At 47.7% G+C, this 19,592-nt stretch overlaps 2 protein-coding genes across 2 annotated transcripts in view; one reads left to right on the forward strand and one right to left on the reverse strand.

The window, feature by feature from the left end:
- The first annotated feature begins 1,898 nt into the window (after positions 1-1,898).
- LOC119396544 (SPRY domain-containing SOCS box protein 3) lies at positions 1,899-12,743 on the forward strand. Its single transcript, XM_037663804.2, has 4 exons — positions 1,899-2,065; positions 7,245-7,463; positions 9,716-9,972; positions 10,551-12,743. The coding sequence occupies exons 1-4, from the start codon at positions 1,934-1,936 to the stop codon at positions 10,654-10,656; spliced, it is 714 nt and encodes a 237-aa protein (XP_037519732.1). The 5' UTR covers positions 1,899-1,933; the 3' UTR covers positions 10,657-12,743.
- Positions 12,744-14,055: 1,312 nt separating this feature from the next.
- The window catches only part of LOC119396534 (alcohol dehydrogenase class-3), a 47,929-nt gene continuing 42,392 nt past the window's right edge, over positions 14,056-19,592 (reverse strand). Inside the window, exons 9-10 of the mRNA XM_037663793.2 lie at positions 17,627-17,765; positions 14,056-14,378 (exon numbers count right to left, since the gene is read on the reverse strand). Of these exons, the coding sequence (XP_037519721.1) occupies positions 14,354-14,378; positions 17,627-17,765 (164 nt within the window). The 3' untranslated portion in view covers positions 14,056-14,353. The remainder of the gene's footprint in view (positions 14,379-17,626; positions 17,766-19,592) is intronic.

A 19,592-nucleotide genomic window follows, 5' to 3' on the forward strand; every position in this document is an offset into this window, starting at 1 on the left:
TGTGCGTCTTTTTCATTTTTTTTTCGTGCATTGCAGCGAGATGCGGGGCTAATGTGCCTCCCTTTCCCATGCGTTCGTGTCCCCGCGGTTAGCGCATCGAGCAGACGCCAGCCCTGGAAACGAAAGTAATGTTCTGGCGCGTTCGAGCACTCATTATGCTCATTTATTCTACCGCGTCCAAGTAAACGTTGATGCGGCACTGGCTCATGATACCGCCACTCTCGTGCCCGTACAAATGTCTCAACTTTCATGCCCGTCGCGCAGAAAGAGGCAGTACACCACAGAGAACGCCGACAAAACGCCCACGGCCGCTACATAAAAACAAAAATAGCGGCCGTGCAACGCCGCTCGCGGCCGCTCGCGTGCTCGGGCTGGCTTGGGCACGTCATGCGCACGTGACCATGCATGCGCATGACGTGTTCATGCGTATGCGTATGTGTCAAGTGAAGAGGGCAGGGAAGGGATTTGGCTTGCTAAGGCTACACTGGGCGAGTGGCAAGGGTTTGAAATTTTCCTCCTCGCATCATGGTTTCGCGCCGCTACAAATTATTGTTTTTCTCAGCTCGTAATGAACCGATCTGAAAAATTCTTGCGGCATGCTGCTCTTCATTCGGCACACAACAACTTCCAGCGTCTAACTAAAATTTGCTATGTGGCCTGGTGAGGGGCCCTTTAATAACTCCAAATGCATGTTGTCCACGACCCGCCGTGATATAGCTTACCGGAATGGGTGGGAAGGGGGGTTGAAAGCTGTTTGCCAGTCTCCTTCGATATTATCTAATTAAACCAACAGGCAATATTGGCAGCCCCGAGTCATTGACCAGAAAATCCCCGGGCAGATTATATGCGGTCGCCGCGGATGAAAATGTAGCCACGTCGTGGTGACGGCGAGCAATAAATAGACTGTCACTATTTAATGTGCGAACTCGTGCTCGCACCAAACCTCAGCAGCGGAGAAAAGCAGGACGGCGGCGGTATAGTGTCCCTGTATATATACAGTAACTCTAGGCGGAGAGAGCGACCAGCGTCGTCGGCGTCCGTCGAAAACAACGAGAGCCCCCCGCTCTATAGTATACACCTTCCACGCCGCACCAAAGAACATGCCGCACTTTGAGGTGCGGCACTTGCGAGCAAGGAGTATACACTTGAGAACACACAACAACCGCCCGTGCTCGCAGACGCACGGCAGGCGTTCGCTGCCATGGTAGAATTAATGTTGTAGGCCGATGGTTGCGCGCCAACATAAAAGAAATAGAGAAGCGCAGGATAAACAAAAAACGCTCGTGGGAAGAAACACAAGTTATGGAAAAGCCCAGCATAAAAGTTCACAAGAACGTGCGTGGCAAATATACAAGGACCCAGTGTAGTTCGCATTTATGTCCCGTGCCCGCATCACGTTCTCGGTACTCTTGGTCGTATCCGTTCCACGGGGCTTCCCGCTTTCAGCTGGTCTCTGCAGCGCACACACGAGAAGCGCCACAGGCATCCGTATACGCCAACAACGTCGACACCAACCGCGAGCTTCGGTTTGTGCGCTATGAGCACACCGCTGCCGATGCAAGCTGCCGGCTGCTCTGGCAACCCGCTTAAATAAAATCGCGCAATAAAGAAATGTGGAGGGGAAGAATGGGGATAGACTACGCGTGGCAGCGGGACGGAAGTATGGTGGCGGGGGGTCACCGTTATAAAATAGGGGCCCGGTTGCGGGGGGAGGGATAAACACGCGGCACGCGCGGGACCCACTACGCCGTCTTCCCCCGCCGAGAGACAGCTGGCGCTCTGTCGAGGGGTCCAGCGCGGGCCAGCAGCAGATGGGGAGCCAACGGTCGATATCGAGGCGGGGCGCGCGGGCTCGTGCATAACGGAACGCACCGAGCAGCGCCGCTATACGACGAGGCGCCAACCAGTCCCGTAGCGCACCGATTGCAGAGACATGGAGGACACCGATGGCCAAGGCGACGTCGACGGCCGGCTTGAGCCGTGGAACTGGGGCGTCGAGGACCCCGGCTGGGCCTGGAGCACCACACACAAGTCGCCTGAAGTGGTGCTGCTTGGACCCCGGCAGGTAAATGCCTTGCATGTTCTTCAATCGATTGCGTGGCGGTGCGGGCCGGCGGTGGTTGCGTGCAGCAACCAGCCACTCACGCTTGTGGATACCTCGCTTTCCAATGAGGACACATATTGTAACGACGCATGACAGACGAAAACGCCAAGCCGCAAACACGCTTTATCAATCGTCAAGAAACCCAACATCTCCTTCGCCTCTTCGCTTCTTCTTGACCTCTGACAATGGCTCATACCCAATAGCAACTGGCCAAGTTAGTAACGCTACTGGATTATATATAGTTAAATAACATATTAATTTGAATTGCAAGTTATCAGTGATGAGATATTTAAAGCCGGCATTTAGCAAGACATTCTTTTAGACTCTATAATAAATTCCTTAATGGCGAAGAAAACATCCCTGTGGCTGTATCCCAGAGTAGAGGCCCCAAACGAAAGAACCACCCGCGCACCTTCATCGTCCTCGCCACTGGCACAAGCGCGCGGCAATCTATAGTCGCGACAATATTGGCATCGTTCGACAAAGAATGCATATAGCTCGATCTTGCTGCGGTCGATTTAGGCTGTGTTCGAGGTTTCTGCATTGTATGGCGGCACAAACAGCTCAACGAAAACAGCGCTTGCGTTGTAAACTGTTTTTGCGTGCTGTTTTTAGCCATTTGTCATAAGATCATCACGATCGTTTCTGCAGCTCTGTCGCGGCTTAGGCAACCTTAATCAGAGTGTTATCTGATCAGCCGAACATGTATAGCACTGCGCAGACAGCAGCGAAATGCCGGTGTAAACTCTGTGCACAGTGCCTGTCGCAGCTATATCCCGGCGTCAATGACATCTTTGTGTGACCAAAATGAACAGAAAACGGTTGCGCGTTGTGTTTTTGTAAGGCGTTCGGGTGTATTTGTCTCGGCAGTGTGACGAGAACAGTCTTCGCCTCCGTGTTAAAAGATACGTCCATCAAAACTCAGAAGTTTTGCAGCAGTCGCATGACAATCGGCATCAAGTCCACGTGGCGTTCAATACGGCAACATGCGTGGGAAGGTCTCCAAATGCCTTCACGTTAGACGAGTCGGGAAAGCTTTGCCTTATCAAATGCACAAAGAGCGTTACGCTATTTTTTTAGCGTGAACACGCTAGCGCAAGCGTTTTTTGCTATACTAAAGCTGTATATCTGATGGAGGCGAAATGCTAGAGGCCCCACGTCCCCACGGCGTCCCACGTAATTATATCGTGGTTTTGGGACGCTAAACCCCGACGATTATTACCACTATTAAAACTGTATCTGCACGTTCATCGTACAGACAGGTTCATCGCAGCGCCCCCCCCCCCCCCTTTATTAAGTCAAAGTATAGGACACACCTTGCCCCCCCCCCTCCCCCTTCTTAGGTAACTGGGGGGAGGGGGCAGCCCCCACCCCGTGCGCACGCCTATGAGCGCAAGGCCCGTTACGGTCAAAGACGTAGCCTTGGAGAGAAGTGGAGGTATGTCGAGGGAAGACAGTTGTGCCGGTAACCATTTGCTTGGATGTAGCGTACCAATCCCTCATGCGTACTTAAATTTATTCAGGTACATTGCTCCGTATGTGTTCGGGTCGTTTCGGCCACGCGGATGGTGGCATATGGCGCGCTAGTCGGTGCGCCCGTTCATGTGAAAATCGTGCCCTTGTTCACGCAGACGACGCACGTGGAGACGAAATCGTTGAACAGCAAAAATTTTTGTGAGTGTCCTTACAAGCACGAAACGCAGTAGTGCTCTTGGCGAACTGTGAGCGGTGGGCTCCGCATGTTTGTCATTTGTTTGTATAGGATAGCTAGCATACATGTGGTGGAGTTCCCCTTTCGGTTGCTTACTGCCCCTTTGGTCCTCTGATAGAGGCGACCAGGGGCGTAGCCAAGGGCGGGGGGGGTACAACCCCCCCCCGAAATTTTTCAATTTTGCTAGCATATATATACACGCACACATACAAACGCACGCACGAACATACATAAAGTATGGTTGAACCCCACCCGAAAAAAATTTCTGGCTACGCCCCTGGAGGCGACCACGTAAGCTATGACAGCCATAGGCGAGCGCAGGGTTCCCCATTAGGGGGGGGGCAAAGGGTCGTCGCAGCGCCTCCCCCCCTTCTAAATTAAGTCAATGTATGGAGCAGATTTCGCGGCCCCCCCTCTTAGGTGACTAGAATGGTCAATGTACGGGGCAGATTTTGCGCCCCCCTTCTTAGGTGATTACGGGGGGAGCCCCCCCCCCCTGCCCTCCCCCCCCCCCCCCCCCCCCCCTGTGCGCACGCCTATGATGACAGCTGCTGTGATTGCCATCGCTTACTTGCCACGTGTATTTTTCGTGGCACTTGGCGTGGGCCTGCCTCTTTGCCGAGTGTTCGCGTCCCATTTTCTTCGTTGGAGGCTTTGGGTCCGCAGTTTGTGCGTGCTCCAGGCCCGTAACTAGGGGGGGGGGTTGAGGGGGTTCTGACCCCCCCCCCGAAATTTTTTTGATGCTTTAACTTTTCGGGTGATACTAAAATATTTACACGCCTTCACAGCGACCACCAGCTGCCAAAGTTACACTGCAACTTTCCTGGCATTGCTTCCCTCTTCTTCCTTTCTTCAAACCTACCCTTTTACCAGAACACCTCAGCGCTCCCTCCCCCGCACGCGCACCTGCCCTATTTGTACAGCTTTGCACTTCGCCCTCGCGTTCCTTCGAGTCTTTTTTTTTTTTCGTCTTTCACCCCGTAGCAGCTCCTTTATTGATTCCAGATGCTTTCCTTGTGCATTGCCGCTGGAGAAGTTATCCGTCTGTGCGGACCGCACGTGTCGGCTTTGGGTTCCTACGAAAAGCGCGTCTCCTTCTGTGAAGGTAAACAGTTCGACAGCAACGGCAACACCAACACGACGTGCGCAAATTTGCCAGGGAACGAAACCCCTAAGCGGAAAAACTCAGCGGCGCATTCCGAGGACGCAGGCTGCAGGGTAAACTTTTCTCAAACTGTAGTCCTCGCCACCGAAACGAATCATCGAAGATGACATCTACTGAAAGACTGGCATATCCGAGCAACTTCGAACAACCTTAACCACACGCAAGGAAATCTACCTCTTCTGTACACAGAAGGTATATGCGCCTCCCTACAAAGCGCACAAAGCGAGGATACAGCCGGCACACAATCCGGCACCAGCGGTCAACTTTCACAGGAGAGAAAAAACGCCGCCAAGCTGGGCTGCGCGCGGGAGTACAGAGGCTGACGTCACAGCCTACAAAGTGCATTTTTGGGGGGTCACGGCTATTTAATTAGCGCAGCCCAGAGAGAATTATGCAGGCGCCCAGGGAGCCGCCTGTGAAAAGGTGACTTTTTCACAGGAACGGAGCAATACCTCCTTTCTGGACTATACCACGGGAGTGCAAATGTCTCGGCAGTGCATTCTTGGGAGTTAACGTATATGCATTGCCCATGGAGTCTTCTGTGAAAAGGTCTTTAAGTAGCGTTAATCCAGTTTGCTGCAGCTGGAGTACAATAATGGGCCTGCATGCACACCAGCTGTAGCGGCGTTCAGAAAACGCATGCGCCACGCGGGAGCCGGCGCGTTCATCACACTTCTACATTCTAGCCACTGTAAGTGGATAAGAGAGGAAGAAAACATCGCCCGCCGTTCACGCCAGGCAGTCGAAGCTGTCGCAAACGTCTTTTTGGAGCCACTGGCCACTTCTGTGTGTGTGCACAGGATTGCGGCAGCAAAATGAAAAGACACTTTGCAACAACGAAGCAAAGGAGTCTTGCGTCTTACTTCAAGAAAGTTCGAACCGATGAAGCGGACGGAGTATCCCTTAAGTGGTTGTGGCTCCGTATCGGCTGGCCACCTAAACTTAGCCATTCGTCTAGTTGTGACGCGAAATTAACGTCTGTAACGTAGGCATCGGTACTTGAATCTCGAGTAAGCTCAACCTGCCCGAGATCGGCTTCAAGCACTAGCCTCCCGGAAACACCAGCGCTGCAACACCGCCGACATCGCAGTTGTGCCAGAACTAGCTCTCTCTGACTTCTCGCATCCGATCGTCGTGGACTCAACGCTGCCGGTCATCACAGGTATTCCTTCACCTGTTTATACCTTCGGACTTTCTCATCTGTAGTTTTATTGTTGGTTAGTTTTGTGTAGTTTGTAATACTTCTCTCTTGTAAGCTGATTTATTGATTTTATATGTATTTTGTTAGTTGGTATTAAGTGTTGTACTAGATTCCTCTGCAGTGCTGCAATATCACTAGAGTTTTGTTTTTCCCCACACACGTCTCTGACCTCTTCACTGTCTCTGCTTACGTACGGAACGACCTAACCTGCTGCCATTCCCGTCGCCGACTTCGCGCTGGCGACGCTAGAGTGGCAGCTTGTAACACATACCGTTTTTGTACCGCGGTTACATTGTGTTACTTCATCAGGAGCCGTTGGTCGCGGTGTCCCCGGCTTTGGTGGTGCTATTGTCCAAACTTATTTCTTGCTTTAACCAGAATTTGAGGTTGACATACCAATTTCTTTATTTGGGTACAAATAATTGAAAAGCACCATCGAATTATTACAAGTAAGCGATGTACTTGTTTTATTCGCGAAAATAAGCCAGTATAAATCTTAAAAAATGGCAGCCGTTCTACACGCAACCCCCCCCCCCCCGAAAAAAATTCCTGGGTACGGCCCTGGCGTGCTCCCATGGGGCACATATGCGCGGTGGCGCGGGAAGGTTTAGCAGCAGAGGGTGACTCTACGTGCATGTGCGGACTTGAGTCGCATGACCTGCGTAAGCTCGTGCGTTGACATGAGGTCAGAGACGTCCTCGAAAGCACTACAGCTTTTGATTGCAAGGAGCGCGCTGCACTTTGGCAGCCCTGTGATAACTCTCCTGGCCCCGTTGTTGAGACGCTGCAGAGTACGTAAACGTGTGCTGGAGTGATCGAGTGAAAGTGGGCGCCGTAAGGGATACGAGAATGCTAAAATACCCGCACGAAGTGCCTCATTTTTTTCCCCCTCTTACGACCCTCGTGCGTTTGGCGATTCTGTGGAGAGCTTGACGCTTGAAACACGTTGTGGATATGCACTGTTCATCCAAAAAACATGCCGATTATTGAGCTATACCCCACCCTGAGGATTGGTGCCTGTGCGATGAAGATATGAACGCTGGATCTTCTTACTCGTGCGCAGGCACAGTTCCACCCCCGTTGGAGCAGCGGCACGGCGGGAGTGCGGAGCGCGCGTCCGCTGGCGCGGGACCGACGCAGCTACTGGGAAGTTCGCGTCTCGCATCGAGTCTTCGGCACCAGCATGATGTGGGGACTGTGCACAGCGCAGGCACGGATGCACGCCAACGCCTTCCTCGACCTACTCGGGCAAGATCGCCACGGATGGGGACTCTCTCACAAGGTATTCCTGTTTTACTAATGCGTTCGGTGCATGGTGTTCTGAAAGTATACGAACTACGGCGACGTAATATTAATTTATCGCTTAAATAAAAGGATCAAAATAAAAAGGAACAGAGGCTTCGGCAGTGTTCTGAAAGTGCAGCAGCAAGTCAGTCACACTTTAATCATATTAAAACAACGGTTCACCAGAAAAGAAAACGCGGCAGCCTCTACTGAGACTGAACTGAATGATAGTGAAGGAAATTGTGGACGAACGATTCAGGAACAAAAACGGGTCCTTCAGCTCAAACGCGATTTCTAGGATTATAGTATACTATAAAGAACAGATGCATGTTCAGGGCTGACCCGCAGCAAGCGTTTAGGTAATGAAACAAAACAATGCATGGGGTTACTGCACGAACGTGGGGGGGGGGGGGGACGTGCTGGGTCTGCACGCTGCATATGGATAACGTTACCTGAAACCTCGCTGTTTCCGAGGACAAGGAGAAGAGCGCTCAACCTGCCCCCAACACCCCTACCCACCCTTTTCCGAAGCCCCAAAGAAAGAAGAAAAAAAAAAGGCAAAGCTTGCACTAAGCCGCGCAAGGCTTGAAACAGCGAAACTGGACGATTCTGGATACTAATCTGGTTTCTATACTGTTTCTACGTTAATTCTCAGCGCAGATAGGTTCGAATTAAACCACAAACAGTCACAGACACGACACGGATGTCCAAACTGCAGAGACGGAACCTCGCGCTGAAACCAAGCGTTCACACATCTCATAAATCTACGGGCACATCGTCGCTGACGTATAGGCCTTCCATCGCTTCGGGCAGTGGCGTAGCCCCCCGAAAATTTTCAGTTTTGCTTGCGTATAGATACACGCGCACATACAAACGCACGCACGAACATACAAAAAGTATGGTTGAACCCCCCCCCCCCCTCCGAAAAAAAATTCTGGCTACGGCCCTGAAATTACGAGTAGTGGCGAAGAGCAAACAATTTCATTTCAAACCCTTCGCTTGAAGAAATCGCGCAGCGTCGCCTGGCGCATTTTCACACGCCCGATCAGTACAAGGCGTCTCTAAAGCACCAGCAGTGCCATGTGTCTTTCGACGTCGTCACTGCGCGCAAATCTCCGCAACAAATCCATCGCTGTTACGGCCGATGAGGCCGTTGGCTCTGGTAGCTCCGGCAACTGCTCCACCTCCTCAACTTCGTCATCACTGACGTACGCATCGGCGCACTCGGCCACGATATCGTCGACGGAAAAAATCGTGGAAGTGACAACGGCGTCGTCAACGGAAGGAATGTTTAGCACACAAACACGCCAATATGGCCGCCTGGGCCGGTTCGCAACGTACTGCGGGAATGGTCCCATAGTTGCGACGTAACAGCGGGGTTCTCAATGCACTGAATCGCACGCACGAACATACATAAAGTATGGTTGAACCCCCTCCCCCTTAAAATATTTCTGGCTACGCCCCTGATCTAAATTATTAAGTAAACTTGAAGAGAGCAACACCCACCTGGCAGGCCGTCTGCCGATGCGCATTAGCAGGAAATATTTCGCACGCCGATTCTGGTTCCTACATCCCAAGTATGCAAGTGCGCTCCAAGAAAAAAAATATAGAGCATTTGGGGAGTATTTCTGCCACGCAACGGTAATAGTCATATACCCCCCGTGCTTTCTTCATCACCATGGTCCCGACACTTCCGGTCATGAACGTGCGCCGCTATCAGCGTGACTTATCATTCTTGATAGGAAAGTGGCAGAGCCGAGTTTTCAACAAAGAAAACGCGAGCATGACGGATTATTGTTCCGTGGCAAAAATACCCCCCAAATACTTTTTTTCTTAGAGCACGTGTTACTGTGTATTTTTTAGATCTTGCCGACTAGGACATCTAATGGAAGTTCACCGGATTTCTTCATTAGGATGTGCAGCTCTTTCTGGGACGTCCCTGAGACTTTGTCGTGTCGTGTTGAATAGCTTCAAAGAACGCGCTCCATAGGGCGCACTTACAGGTTTAACGGAAAGGTTGAGTGCTTTGGCTGATCGGTATGCCATATGAAGTTGGATTACGCAAGCGAAAAGCCCCCTCCCCTCTCCGAAAATTTTATGGTTTGTGTATGACTGACTTACTATCGGCGTCAAATGAAACGCGAACAGTGGCAATCATTAGCAATGGTATAGTGCGCGCCGTCCAGTTATCACCATTGACAGGCACGTCCTAAACCTTATTTTGATATTACTATACGTCTCTGGGCACAGGGCCTGCTGTGGCACGACGGCCGCTGGCGATCGTTCACGCGGCCGTTCCGGGAGAACGAGCCGACTGTGCTGGGTTTGCTGTTCGACGGACGGCGCGGCACGCTTACCTACTACAAGGACGGCGTGTGCCTAGGCGTCGCCTTCCGCGACTTGCACCGCGTGCGTGAGCCTCTCTACCCAGCAGTCTCGTCAACCGCGGCCAAGACAGAGATGTGTTTGGCCAACGCGCGCAGGGACTACGCCGGCCTGCAGGACCGGTAAGTCTCCTCTTGATCGCTGTTTGTAGGCACTCTGGCGCATTTTTTTTTTCTCCGCATTCTGCCTCAGCACAAGTGTTCAGAGATTCTTCCTCCGTCCAACGCGCGGAATAAAGCTTTCTGGAAGCGTAGTGGAAGGCTCCGGAAATTTGGACCACCTCGTTTTTTAACGCGACTCTAAAGCCAAGCACACGGGCCTCAAGCATTTTCGCCTCCACCGAAAATGCGGCCGCCGCAGCCTAGTTTCGATCCCGCGACCTTCGGGTCAGCAGTCGAGCACCATTACCACTAGACCACCGTGGCGGGTTTGGTGTGACAACAGTAAACAATATTCAGCTGTTTTTGAAACAACATTGGAAGCTCCCTGCGGCATGCAGTGCAATAACATTGACTTACATGTCCGCAGGAGCCTTGAAAACTGATCAGCAGCATTTTCAGACTATGTTCAAAATGCGTTGCAGGGCCCCTTTCAGATCTTTCACGAATTAGTTGAAAAACCGTTTACACTGGAACTTCAATGAGTCGATGTGCCGTTAAATTGTGTGCCGGCATGTAACATCTGCACCATTGCCATGCAGCTGCCGTGCAGTGATCTTGCGGCGAACTGCGGGTCCAGATGCCGTGCGGGAGCTGAGGCTGCCACCACGGCTGCAACGATACCTGCTACATGAAGAGGACATGTGAGGGCAGTTCATCCTGCCGTCACAATATACTCTAGTCATGACGGCCTCCCTAGTCTTATGTGCACATCTGCTGCCAAATGCTCCCACTAGTCAATAGGAGTTCGTCCCATCGCAACATTAAAAGCAATGCCAGCATATTTTCAGATGCTGCAGTGTCACCGAGCTAAACTGCACATGAACAAACTATGCCTCAAAATTTGGTCACAGCCTGGTCCTTACGAGTACATTATACGTCCAAATATGCATCATGCTGTTGCATACATACTTAAAGCTAAACTGTGTGCATCAATTTGATGTTACAGATGGGCCCACTCATATCCAAAACTTGCCACAACGTGCTCGTGAACGAACTGTACAACTTAAGATTACTTTCAACTGTGGCATGCCTGATTACTTTTTCACTGTGTGCAGAACAGGTCATATTTATGCCTGCAGCGCTTCTAGCCTTTCTTTTTGATCTGCTCTTTGTTGATTCATAAAGAGTGACAACCATACTATAGCGGCACATACTGTCCAGTTGAAGGGTAAGCACAATATACATGAAGTACACACTCAGAGAAAATGTTTTGTATCTGCAATGCAACATTTGTGCACTTGGCGATTAACTGGCATGTACATTGCGCATCAAAAGCCAGTGCACAATTTCATTGCTTGCAGGTTCTATTTGTGATGTCACATCAATATACTGCGATATGTTGAATTATCAAATTTGCTTGCAGTCATGTTTTTCAACTTGCTATATCTGGCCTTGATAGACTAGAGCATTGTCACACAGATACTACACTTAGTCATCACTGCACTATAGTCCCAGCTGCATCTCGATTTATTCACATTGCGTTACCACTGAAGCAGCCTCGATCATCAAGAACATTCTAGTCGTGTAGCTATGCAAATACATTGACCTATAGACCCATAAGAAGTGATCAGTACAATCGTGCCCATTAAGCTGTATCAAAGGGCTAGTAAACAGGCTCCGACTTCTTTTTACACCTTCCAAACAAGCTCGCTAATTCGTGCAGAAGGCCGCAGTGATCACATTTTGCAAATATCACAGCGCCGCACACCGTACAGATACTACATTCCCGCACCCTTCTCCTGTGTCTGACCAATACTTTTCTCCCATGCAGTGATGCAATCTTGCCCATGGGCAACGTTATGTAGCAGCAACTTCATCAGCTCGTGCTTTGCACTACAAAACGGCGCCTTGGCCCCGAGGTGATGCAGTTTTGGCCGCGCAGTCCGCATTTCATTTTCCTGTGCTGCCCTCTAACGTTTCGGTAGACCAGAGACTAGGGGAACAAGCGGTATTGTCAGAATGAAAGCCTCCAGGATCAAGAAGAGTCTCGCGAATTTTCCGCTAGGGGAAGGGTGCATGTGCTGTGGCATATTTGTTTACCTTGCTAGTGCCTCGCACCCCTCTTCCTCACCGTGCTGCTCTGACACGAACGACACGTAGAAGTAGCCTTGCTCGGTCGTTGGCTGCACGCCAATGACGTAATCGCTGGCATGTTACGTTGCCGAAGTGGCCGTTGTCACGACAAAGGGCTACGCCTACGCCTCTTCGCTGTCAAGAAGGGTGGGAAGGCAGAGCAAGAAACCGAAACCACCGAAAGCGGGTTGTTCTATACCATGTAACTTCCTTATTACAGCACTTATTCGCAGAATTCTTGCAGCAGCATGTTCACATCATACAAGTGCACAGTTCTCTCTCCGTGACAAATTTAGGACCGCGGGGTTGTTTACTGGCCCTTTAAAATGCATTGACATCGAGATGAAAGGTGACTTAGGTCCACTGCTTGTTTCAGGACAGTTTTGTTAGGTAAGTGTAAAACCTTGGCAGTACTACCAAAATGCACCAACATCTACCTAAATATGGTTGGTGTTTTCTTATATAGTGGAACACCATTCCTACTACTAAATGATCTCTCCAGATCCCTGCATGTATGTGTAAGCATTACAAGGCTGAAATGAATGATGTAACTAGTTTTGTTAAAAGAAATTTACTATAGGGACACGTGTGTATATTTCCTCCAGGTCACCCACAATGACATTTCCATGTGTACAGTATTTATTCACATATTAATGGCAAAGTACAGTCAACTGCCGATTTTTCGGACGCCCGATTTTCCGGACATGCTCGAAAATTCGGACACTATAGCGGCACCGTCAACAGCCCCATAGACGTCAATGTATAAGAACGTCCGAAATTTCGGACGCTGAAACTCTTCGGTGTCCGATTTTTCGGACTTTCTGCCCGAATTGTGGGTCCGAAAGGCATTAATTGGAGCCCTCACCTCTGCCGCGTCAATCATCTTTTAGGTTTGAACCAGCGCGTACGCGAGTCGATCTGGTGTGCGACAGTAGCAGAGTCCGAAAGTCAGCTTTGCCGCAATGCCGAAGCGTTATGTTGTGAAGCAGACCAGAAATTCAAAGGGCCGCTATCGCGGCGCCGTGCGGCGATGTTACGGATAAGCAGCGGAAATGCACGGAGGCGTGATGGCGGCAGCTGGCAAACGCTCCGGTACGACTTAATCGCTGACAACCCTTACGATAAGCATCTTCAGTTAACTGCTCGGTAGTGCACGTGGCCTAGCGCAGTTGCATGCGTACTGCACGCATTTAATAGGCGAGAGCCCAAATGCGCCGCCATTCCTGCTGCCTCTTTGTGCGAGACCGCTAAGTGCGCCGCATAGACGCGTTGCCTTCGCGGACGAAACCAGCTCGCCATTGCCGCGCCCGTGTGCGGTCAAGAACTAAGTGCGCATCACGAACCCTTTCATGATAAATGCGTGCGTACGATACAGCAACAGTAAAGTGACGGCGTCAGTTTAGTTGGCGATGTACTGCACACAACTAGAAACGATCGGCTTGATACGGCAGCAAATGCTGCGTATCAGCGGCGATTCTGCGATGTGTGTGCGCATATGCGCACACGCATCGGGGAATGCCGGACGAGTCGTCCGCTCTTCCGCCACAGTCTTTGTGTTCCGCGTCATCGTTTAGAAACGCTTCATGCGAGATAGCCGTAATCTATTCCGCGCTTTGCTGTTATCAGCGGCGCTCATCACGAGATGCAAAAATGGCGGTTGCCACGTACGTAGTTAAGCGGGGTTCGCGGCAGGTACCGAATGTATTTGCGAGAGCCTGGGCGCGCACTAAAATGCCTGATAATTGTACTGGGAGGCATTAAAGCTATTTCGGACGTGGCTGTGGCGATTTGACCGCTTAAGCGGAATAAAAAAGCATGAATTTGTTTTTTCGGACTGCCCGATTTTTCGGACGATTTCGCGGTCCCTAGGGTGTCCGAAAAATCGGCAGTTGACTGTACTTAAAGATGCTATGTTGCAAATGCTGATATGATTTGCAGTGATATCATCACAGAAGTCATCTCTTCACAACATTTAGAGAAAATAAAGTTTATTTATTTACTTGTCTGAGTCTGTCTCACGGCAAATGAAGAGGTCTGCTTATGGCCACATAGCAAGGACTGTTAAAGCAAGGACCATGCATTGGATGGATAAAAATCAGTGAAGCACAACAAGGAACAGAATACAGCAGAACTTAGGGTGTGGCTTCTGCTTATTTTTAGCTGTGACACCAAGTAGCCTGGTGCTCTGTGACACAGTGATAAAAAAATCCTGCATTCAGTACGAAATTGGAATAAACCGAAGAATGTGCCCCTTTTTGCTGCTGCAGCCTCAGAGGTTAACGACAGAACGGATTCTGAAATAGAAGAGAAGGAACAGTTCAAGATGTGTTAAGCATAAGAACGAAACATACAACTGTTTAAGCTGTTATGCAGCTCTTAGTGGAAATGTGCAAAATAGTGGTCATGATAAAGTTTTTTTCACATTTGGTAAGCAATGGCCATAAGCACACAACTGATAAAGGAAAAAATTTTTTCACGTGTTTAAGGCACTGTGAATCAGATAAAAAGAGAAAAAAAAAGAAAAAAAAGGAACAGGCCAGGGTCAGTATATGTTTTGAAGGCCGAAATTCAAGGGTTTTCAAGGACTTTTGTGTCCCAGTCAGAGGTTTTTTAAGGTCGCTGAGCAACATCCCAATAAGAAAGTTTTTGCTACAACAATGTTTCCAAAAGACTATGGGCAGTTTCATTGCACTATAAATACAAGACTACTCAAAAGGGTAGAAGGGGAGGTGGGTTTTGCTGAATCTTGGTTGTGAAAAGTAAGCATCTCCTGACAATGATAATTTCATGGTGTTAAGTACGGTTATAAATTCCTAGAAGAAAGACTTAAGTCTCACTGGTTTTGGTTGTGCATTTACCCTATCGGATGGAGAGTGTTAAACTTGTGAATAAGGTATGTCTCTTTATATTTTCTGTCTCTCGGGGACCTGAAGTTTGAAGTAGGTAAAGTTTGAGATCATCGAAGTTGTGACCTGCCACATTAAAATGCTGTGCCACTGCTTTCAGTAATTTCTTCATGATGTCCGCGTTATGCCTGTTTAATTGAATATTAACAGGCTGTCCTGTTTCACCAATGTGAACATTAAAGCAAGTAGATAGCCTTTGAACTAGTGCAGGTAAGACTTTATTTTATATGATGGACATAATCACCTCTGGTGCTAATAACTACATCATTTTGAAAATGTCTGCAAGTCTTAGGACGACAACAAGGTATACGTGGGCACTAGTATCCTAGATGTTCTTTAAGGGGGAACATGCCAACGAAAGCTATTTCAGTTATTTATGAAGATAAATTGACAAAATATAGCATGCAGATGAGATTTGTTAAGCTGATATCGTAACTGAAATTGGTTCTCAACAATCTGTTGTAGTTTTTCAGTTATAACATTTGATAGAATCTTACTGTAATTGCCATATCAATTATACACAAGTTCATCAATACTTGTGCATATGCATACTTACAAGGGCCCATTGTGTGCTATAAAGCAACTGGTTTATTTTTTAATGTTCAAATAAGCCCTGAAATTTTTTTTCAACCTACACGTTTTACTCACAACTTTTGCAAAAAACCAATTATAAATATTTGTATGACGCACAGACAAAAATGGACAGCTTTAGAGCACTCATCAATGTTTCAAAATTTGAATGCAAAAAAAAAAAAAAGAACGGGATGATTTTATCCTCATTTTTTTTGGAAATGGCACAGAGATGAATGACTGCAACTGAGAAAACTGAGCTCAAAGCTAAGAAAACGGATGCCAGAATGAAGCTGGTTTTACTTTTCACTGGAGAAATATGGCACCGTGGCTAACATGAGCTCTGATCTCTTCTCTTCATGATGATGCCAAGATGGCGGCCAAGGAAAATACACTAGATTTGCAGCACAACAGCCCAATTTTCTCATAGTTCTTACTAGCAGTGCACTAGTAAAGTGCTGTTTTCTCAATTTCTACAACATATTTTGCTCTAATGCTTCAGCATGACGTAGAAGAAGGTCTGTGGATCACACACACACACAAAAAGAAAAAGATCCAGAAATAGAAAGTTTTGACCAGACTAACCATTCCCATTGCCATATCCTCCCTTAGCACACATGTAAATTTATTCAGGTGGTGTCATTACAGATAAATATTTTGCTCAGATTGACATTATATGAAAGAAAACCTAAGCAACACATTCATAAAATAAACCAATTACATTTTATATATTTTAGGGCACATGTTTACATTGTAAAGATGAAAAGAATAGTCACATGAACAAAAGTAAGGGGTGTTCAGACAGTAATATTTATGAATTGAATTCAAGTATATGAGAAAACGAACTATGAATATCTAATTAAATATCAAATAGTATACACATAAACTAAAGAGGAATGCGCAGGACAGGATAAAATTTCCAGAATTTCAAAATTTGTACGTAGTCTGGATAAAAAGTGACTAAAGATAAAACAACTGACCCAAATTTCTTTCAAATGTCAGGACAGCTGTGCTGTTCCAGTATACGCCAGCTTGATCTTAAATATTTGTTCACTCTGGCCCAAATATGTATTCTTTTACGCAAAGGTTCATCCTGACTACATCATGTTTAATCAGACTATTGACTGCACTCGAGTGTGTAGTCAACAATGTCTGCTTTCAGAAGTGCTGAACAATAAGTGGTATGCGTATACATGGAACTCCACGGTAGGATAAGCGGGAATAGGAAAAGAACACAACATAGCTGAACCTGCACTTTAAAGGACCGCTGACAGCGAAATTTTTGTTGGTGACTTTTTGGCTGTAATTTGTAGCTTTGTGTCTGGTAATCTCTAAATTAAATCGTAAATGCTCTAGCGTATCGTACAACTAATTCTAGCGTAGTTAATTGTGACCATTTTAGCATCACTTCAAAACGCCCGCCTAAAAACCACAAGAAACTGGCGCCACATGCGGGGGAGCGTCAAAGACCACGTGCACTCAAGCTGTGGTGACGTTGACAGCGCGGTTTTCAAATCGGGGCCCCGAGCGCGGTAGAGATTGAAAGTATGTGGGTGCCTCGGTATGGGTTAAACCTGTTAAGCGCGTGTCCCCTCACGAAAACTGAAAACTACCTCGAGAGCAGCCCAACAACAGAGCCAGAGGGGTGCGAAACAATAGGCCTCCCCGGGTGCCAGTCACACTTGGAACGTCACACGTCATACCAGGATGTCGCAAGGTGCAGCCAACTCAAGTGAGCACTCACGCTTACTTTAAAACGAAATTAAGATATCTTAAAGGCAACGTTCGTCACTAATAATCGGTCAGATGTGCCCCCGTATACAGGAAAGTCAAACAACACAAAGATCTCGAGGTTTCAATTTTGGTGTCAGGGGTCCTTTAAATGTTTACATTATAAATGATCTGCGCTGTATAAGGAAGGGGTTGTTGACTCAGTATTTTGTGCATGAATCTGACCTTATATTCAAATAAATACATTATTTCATGGTTAACAGACAAGTAAGCAGGTACCTGTATGCTTAGCAAACTCCCGTACACCCGAACGTGCACATAATTTTGGTACTCACGCAAGACCATCATGCATAAACTTGAAGGCATCGTTGATCTTTTCCAGTGGCATTGTGTAGCTCACAAATTCATCCAGCTTAATCACCTTCTTCATGTACCTGTCCACAAGCTCAGGAACTTGGTCGACACTCTTCCATCCTGGAGCAATGACATTTATTAAAGAGCAAGTTACCGCCAGTACTAAAACAATGTAAACAAAAATCTGCATCATTCTGTAACTTTTTATAGATGTTGTACAAAGTCCTTCATTAGTTTTTTTTTCTTCTCGCTATTGATTCCCTTCCACACTATCTGTTATGCTGTTCTCTTTTCACTCCATTATTCATCCCTTCTGCTGGTTAACGTTCAGGTGAGGTTCAGGTGGCAGCTGTTGGCTACATGGCACAGCTGGCTTTGTTTTTACCTCTTCAGTAACAACTCCAAACAAAGCCTGCAGTAAGTGACATAGCTCATGGTCAACTCTCAAGCCCCACAAACACAAAATATCGCCTAAATTTAAATCGTGGGGTCTTAGATACCTAAACAGTGATCAGATTATGAGGCATGCCATACTAGTGGGGGACTCCAGATTAATTTTGACCATTTGTGGTTCTTTAATTTGCACATAAATCAAAATAAGCAACTATTCTTACATTTTGGTCCCCTCAAAATGTGGCTGCTGCAACATTTTGAAAGGAACTCGAGCTCAGCAGCACAACGCCACAGCCGCCATTCATAAGGTACATACATTAACATAAGAGTAGTATCCTTAGCACAAAGCTTTCCAAGGTAGCTGGCTATGACTTTCGATCCAAAACACATTTTTATCACTCAAGAAAATATGTCTACTCCTCTGGGCACTAAACATAGCTGTCTCCACAGCTCCACTTCCTAAATGTATGGCAGCCTGTATAACAATGAATACATCCGTAAAAAGGGTGTTCGTGCTCGAGGCGACGTTTCGACAAGTCCCCTTAGTCCCCTTGTCGAAACGTCGGCTCGAGCACCCACCCCCTGTTTACGGATTTTTTCATCGCAAGCTTCCATCTTCCCCTTCCTGTCATTGTTGGATAAGCCTGCATAACAGTCACTCAGCAGAGCTAGCAAGGTACTATCAGTATAAATTCAAATGCAATGAGCTAAAAGCAACTAAAATGCATGGCTGCATGTGTAACACTAATGGGTAGGCTCTTAATGTTGCTCCGAAGTTACGCCATCCTTAATAATAATAATAATATCTGGGGTTTAACGTCCCAAAACCACGATATGATTATGAGGGACGCCGTAGTGGAGGGCTCCAGAAATTTCAACCACCTGGGGTTCTTTAACGTGCACCTAAATCTAAGTACACGGGCCTCAAACATTTTCACCTCCATCGAAAATGCAGCCGCCGTGGCCGGGATTCGATCCCATGATCTTCGGGTCAGCACTGGAGTGCCATAACCACTAGACCACCGTGGCGGGTAATTACGCCATCCTTAGAAGCTACAAGGGTTGCTCAATAATGACAGATGATTCTCTTGAAACATTTGTTTCTGAACATTACTCAACAAAACTTTAGTCGTCTTCAAAGTATTCTCTACTGAGTGCAATTCACTTGTCCCAACGTTTCTGCCATTCGTGGGAAACATCAGTGAAGCCATTTTTTGCCATCCACCTGAAAACTGCCTCCAAAGCATTGACTGCATACAGGGCTGTATCAAAATGATGTTCCTTCAGTTCCTTTTTTGCTGTCGGGTACAAAAAGAAGTTGCAGGGGGCCAGGTCAGGACTATGTGGTGGGTGAGGGATTTCTAAGATTGCCAAACATGTTATTTCTGGCGCAATGCTTGAAACATGAAGAAGAGACAGAGAAAAGAAACAGAGGAGCACTAATGCCAAGATGTTTTTCCGAAATAGAAATTGGACCACAGTGTTTGCAACGTGAGCCCTTGTATTATTGTGGTGAAGTTTCCTATTTCTCACAAGTGCAGGCCTTTTTCGTGA

The sequence above is a fragment of the Rhipicephalus sanguineus genome, chromosome 1 (assembly GCF_013339695.2).
Source record: "Rhipicephalus sanguineus isolate Rsan-2018 chromosome 1, BIME_Rsan_1.4, whole genome shotgun sequence".
NCBI classification, from domain to species: Eukaryota; Metazoa; Arthropoda; class Arachnida; order Ixodida; family Ixodidae; genus Rhipicephalus; species Rhipicephalus sanguineus.

Bases quoted from the DNA above. Each gene is read 5' to 3' on its own strand.
- LOC119396544 (XM_037663804.2), top strand. From the start codon at position 1,934: ATGGAGGACACCGATGGCCAAGGCGACGTCGACGGCCGGCTTGAGCCG. The intron at 7,464-9,715 runs GTATTCCTGTTT...CTCTGGGCACAG, and splicing joins GATGGGGACTCTCTCACAAG to GGCCTGCTGTGGCACGACGG. The intron at 9,973-10,550 runs GTAAGTCTCCTC...ATTGCCATGCAG, and splicing joins TACGCCGGCCTGCAGGACCG to CTGCCGTGCAGTGATCTTGC.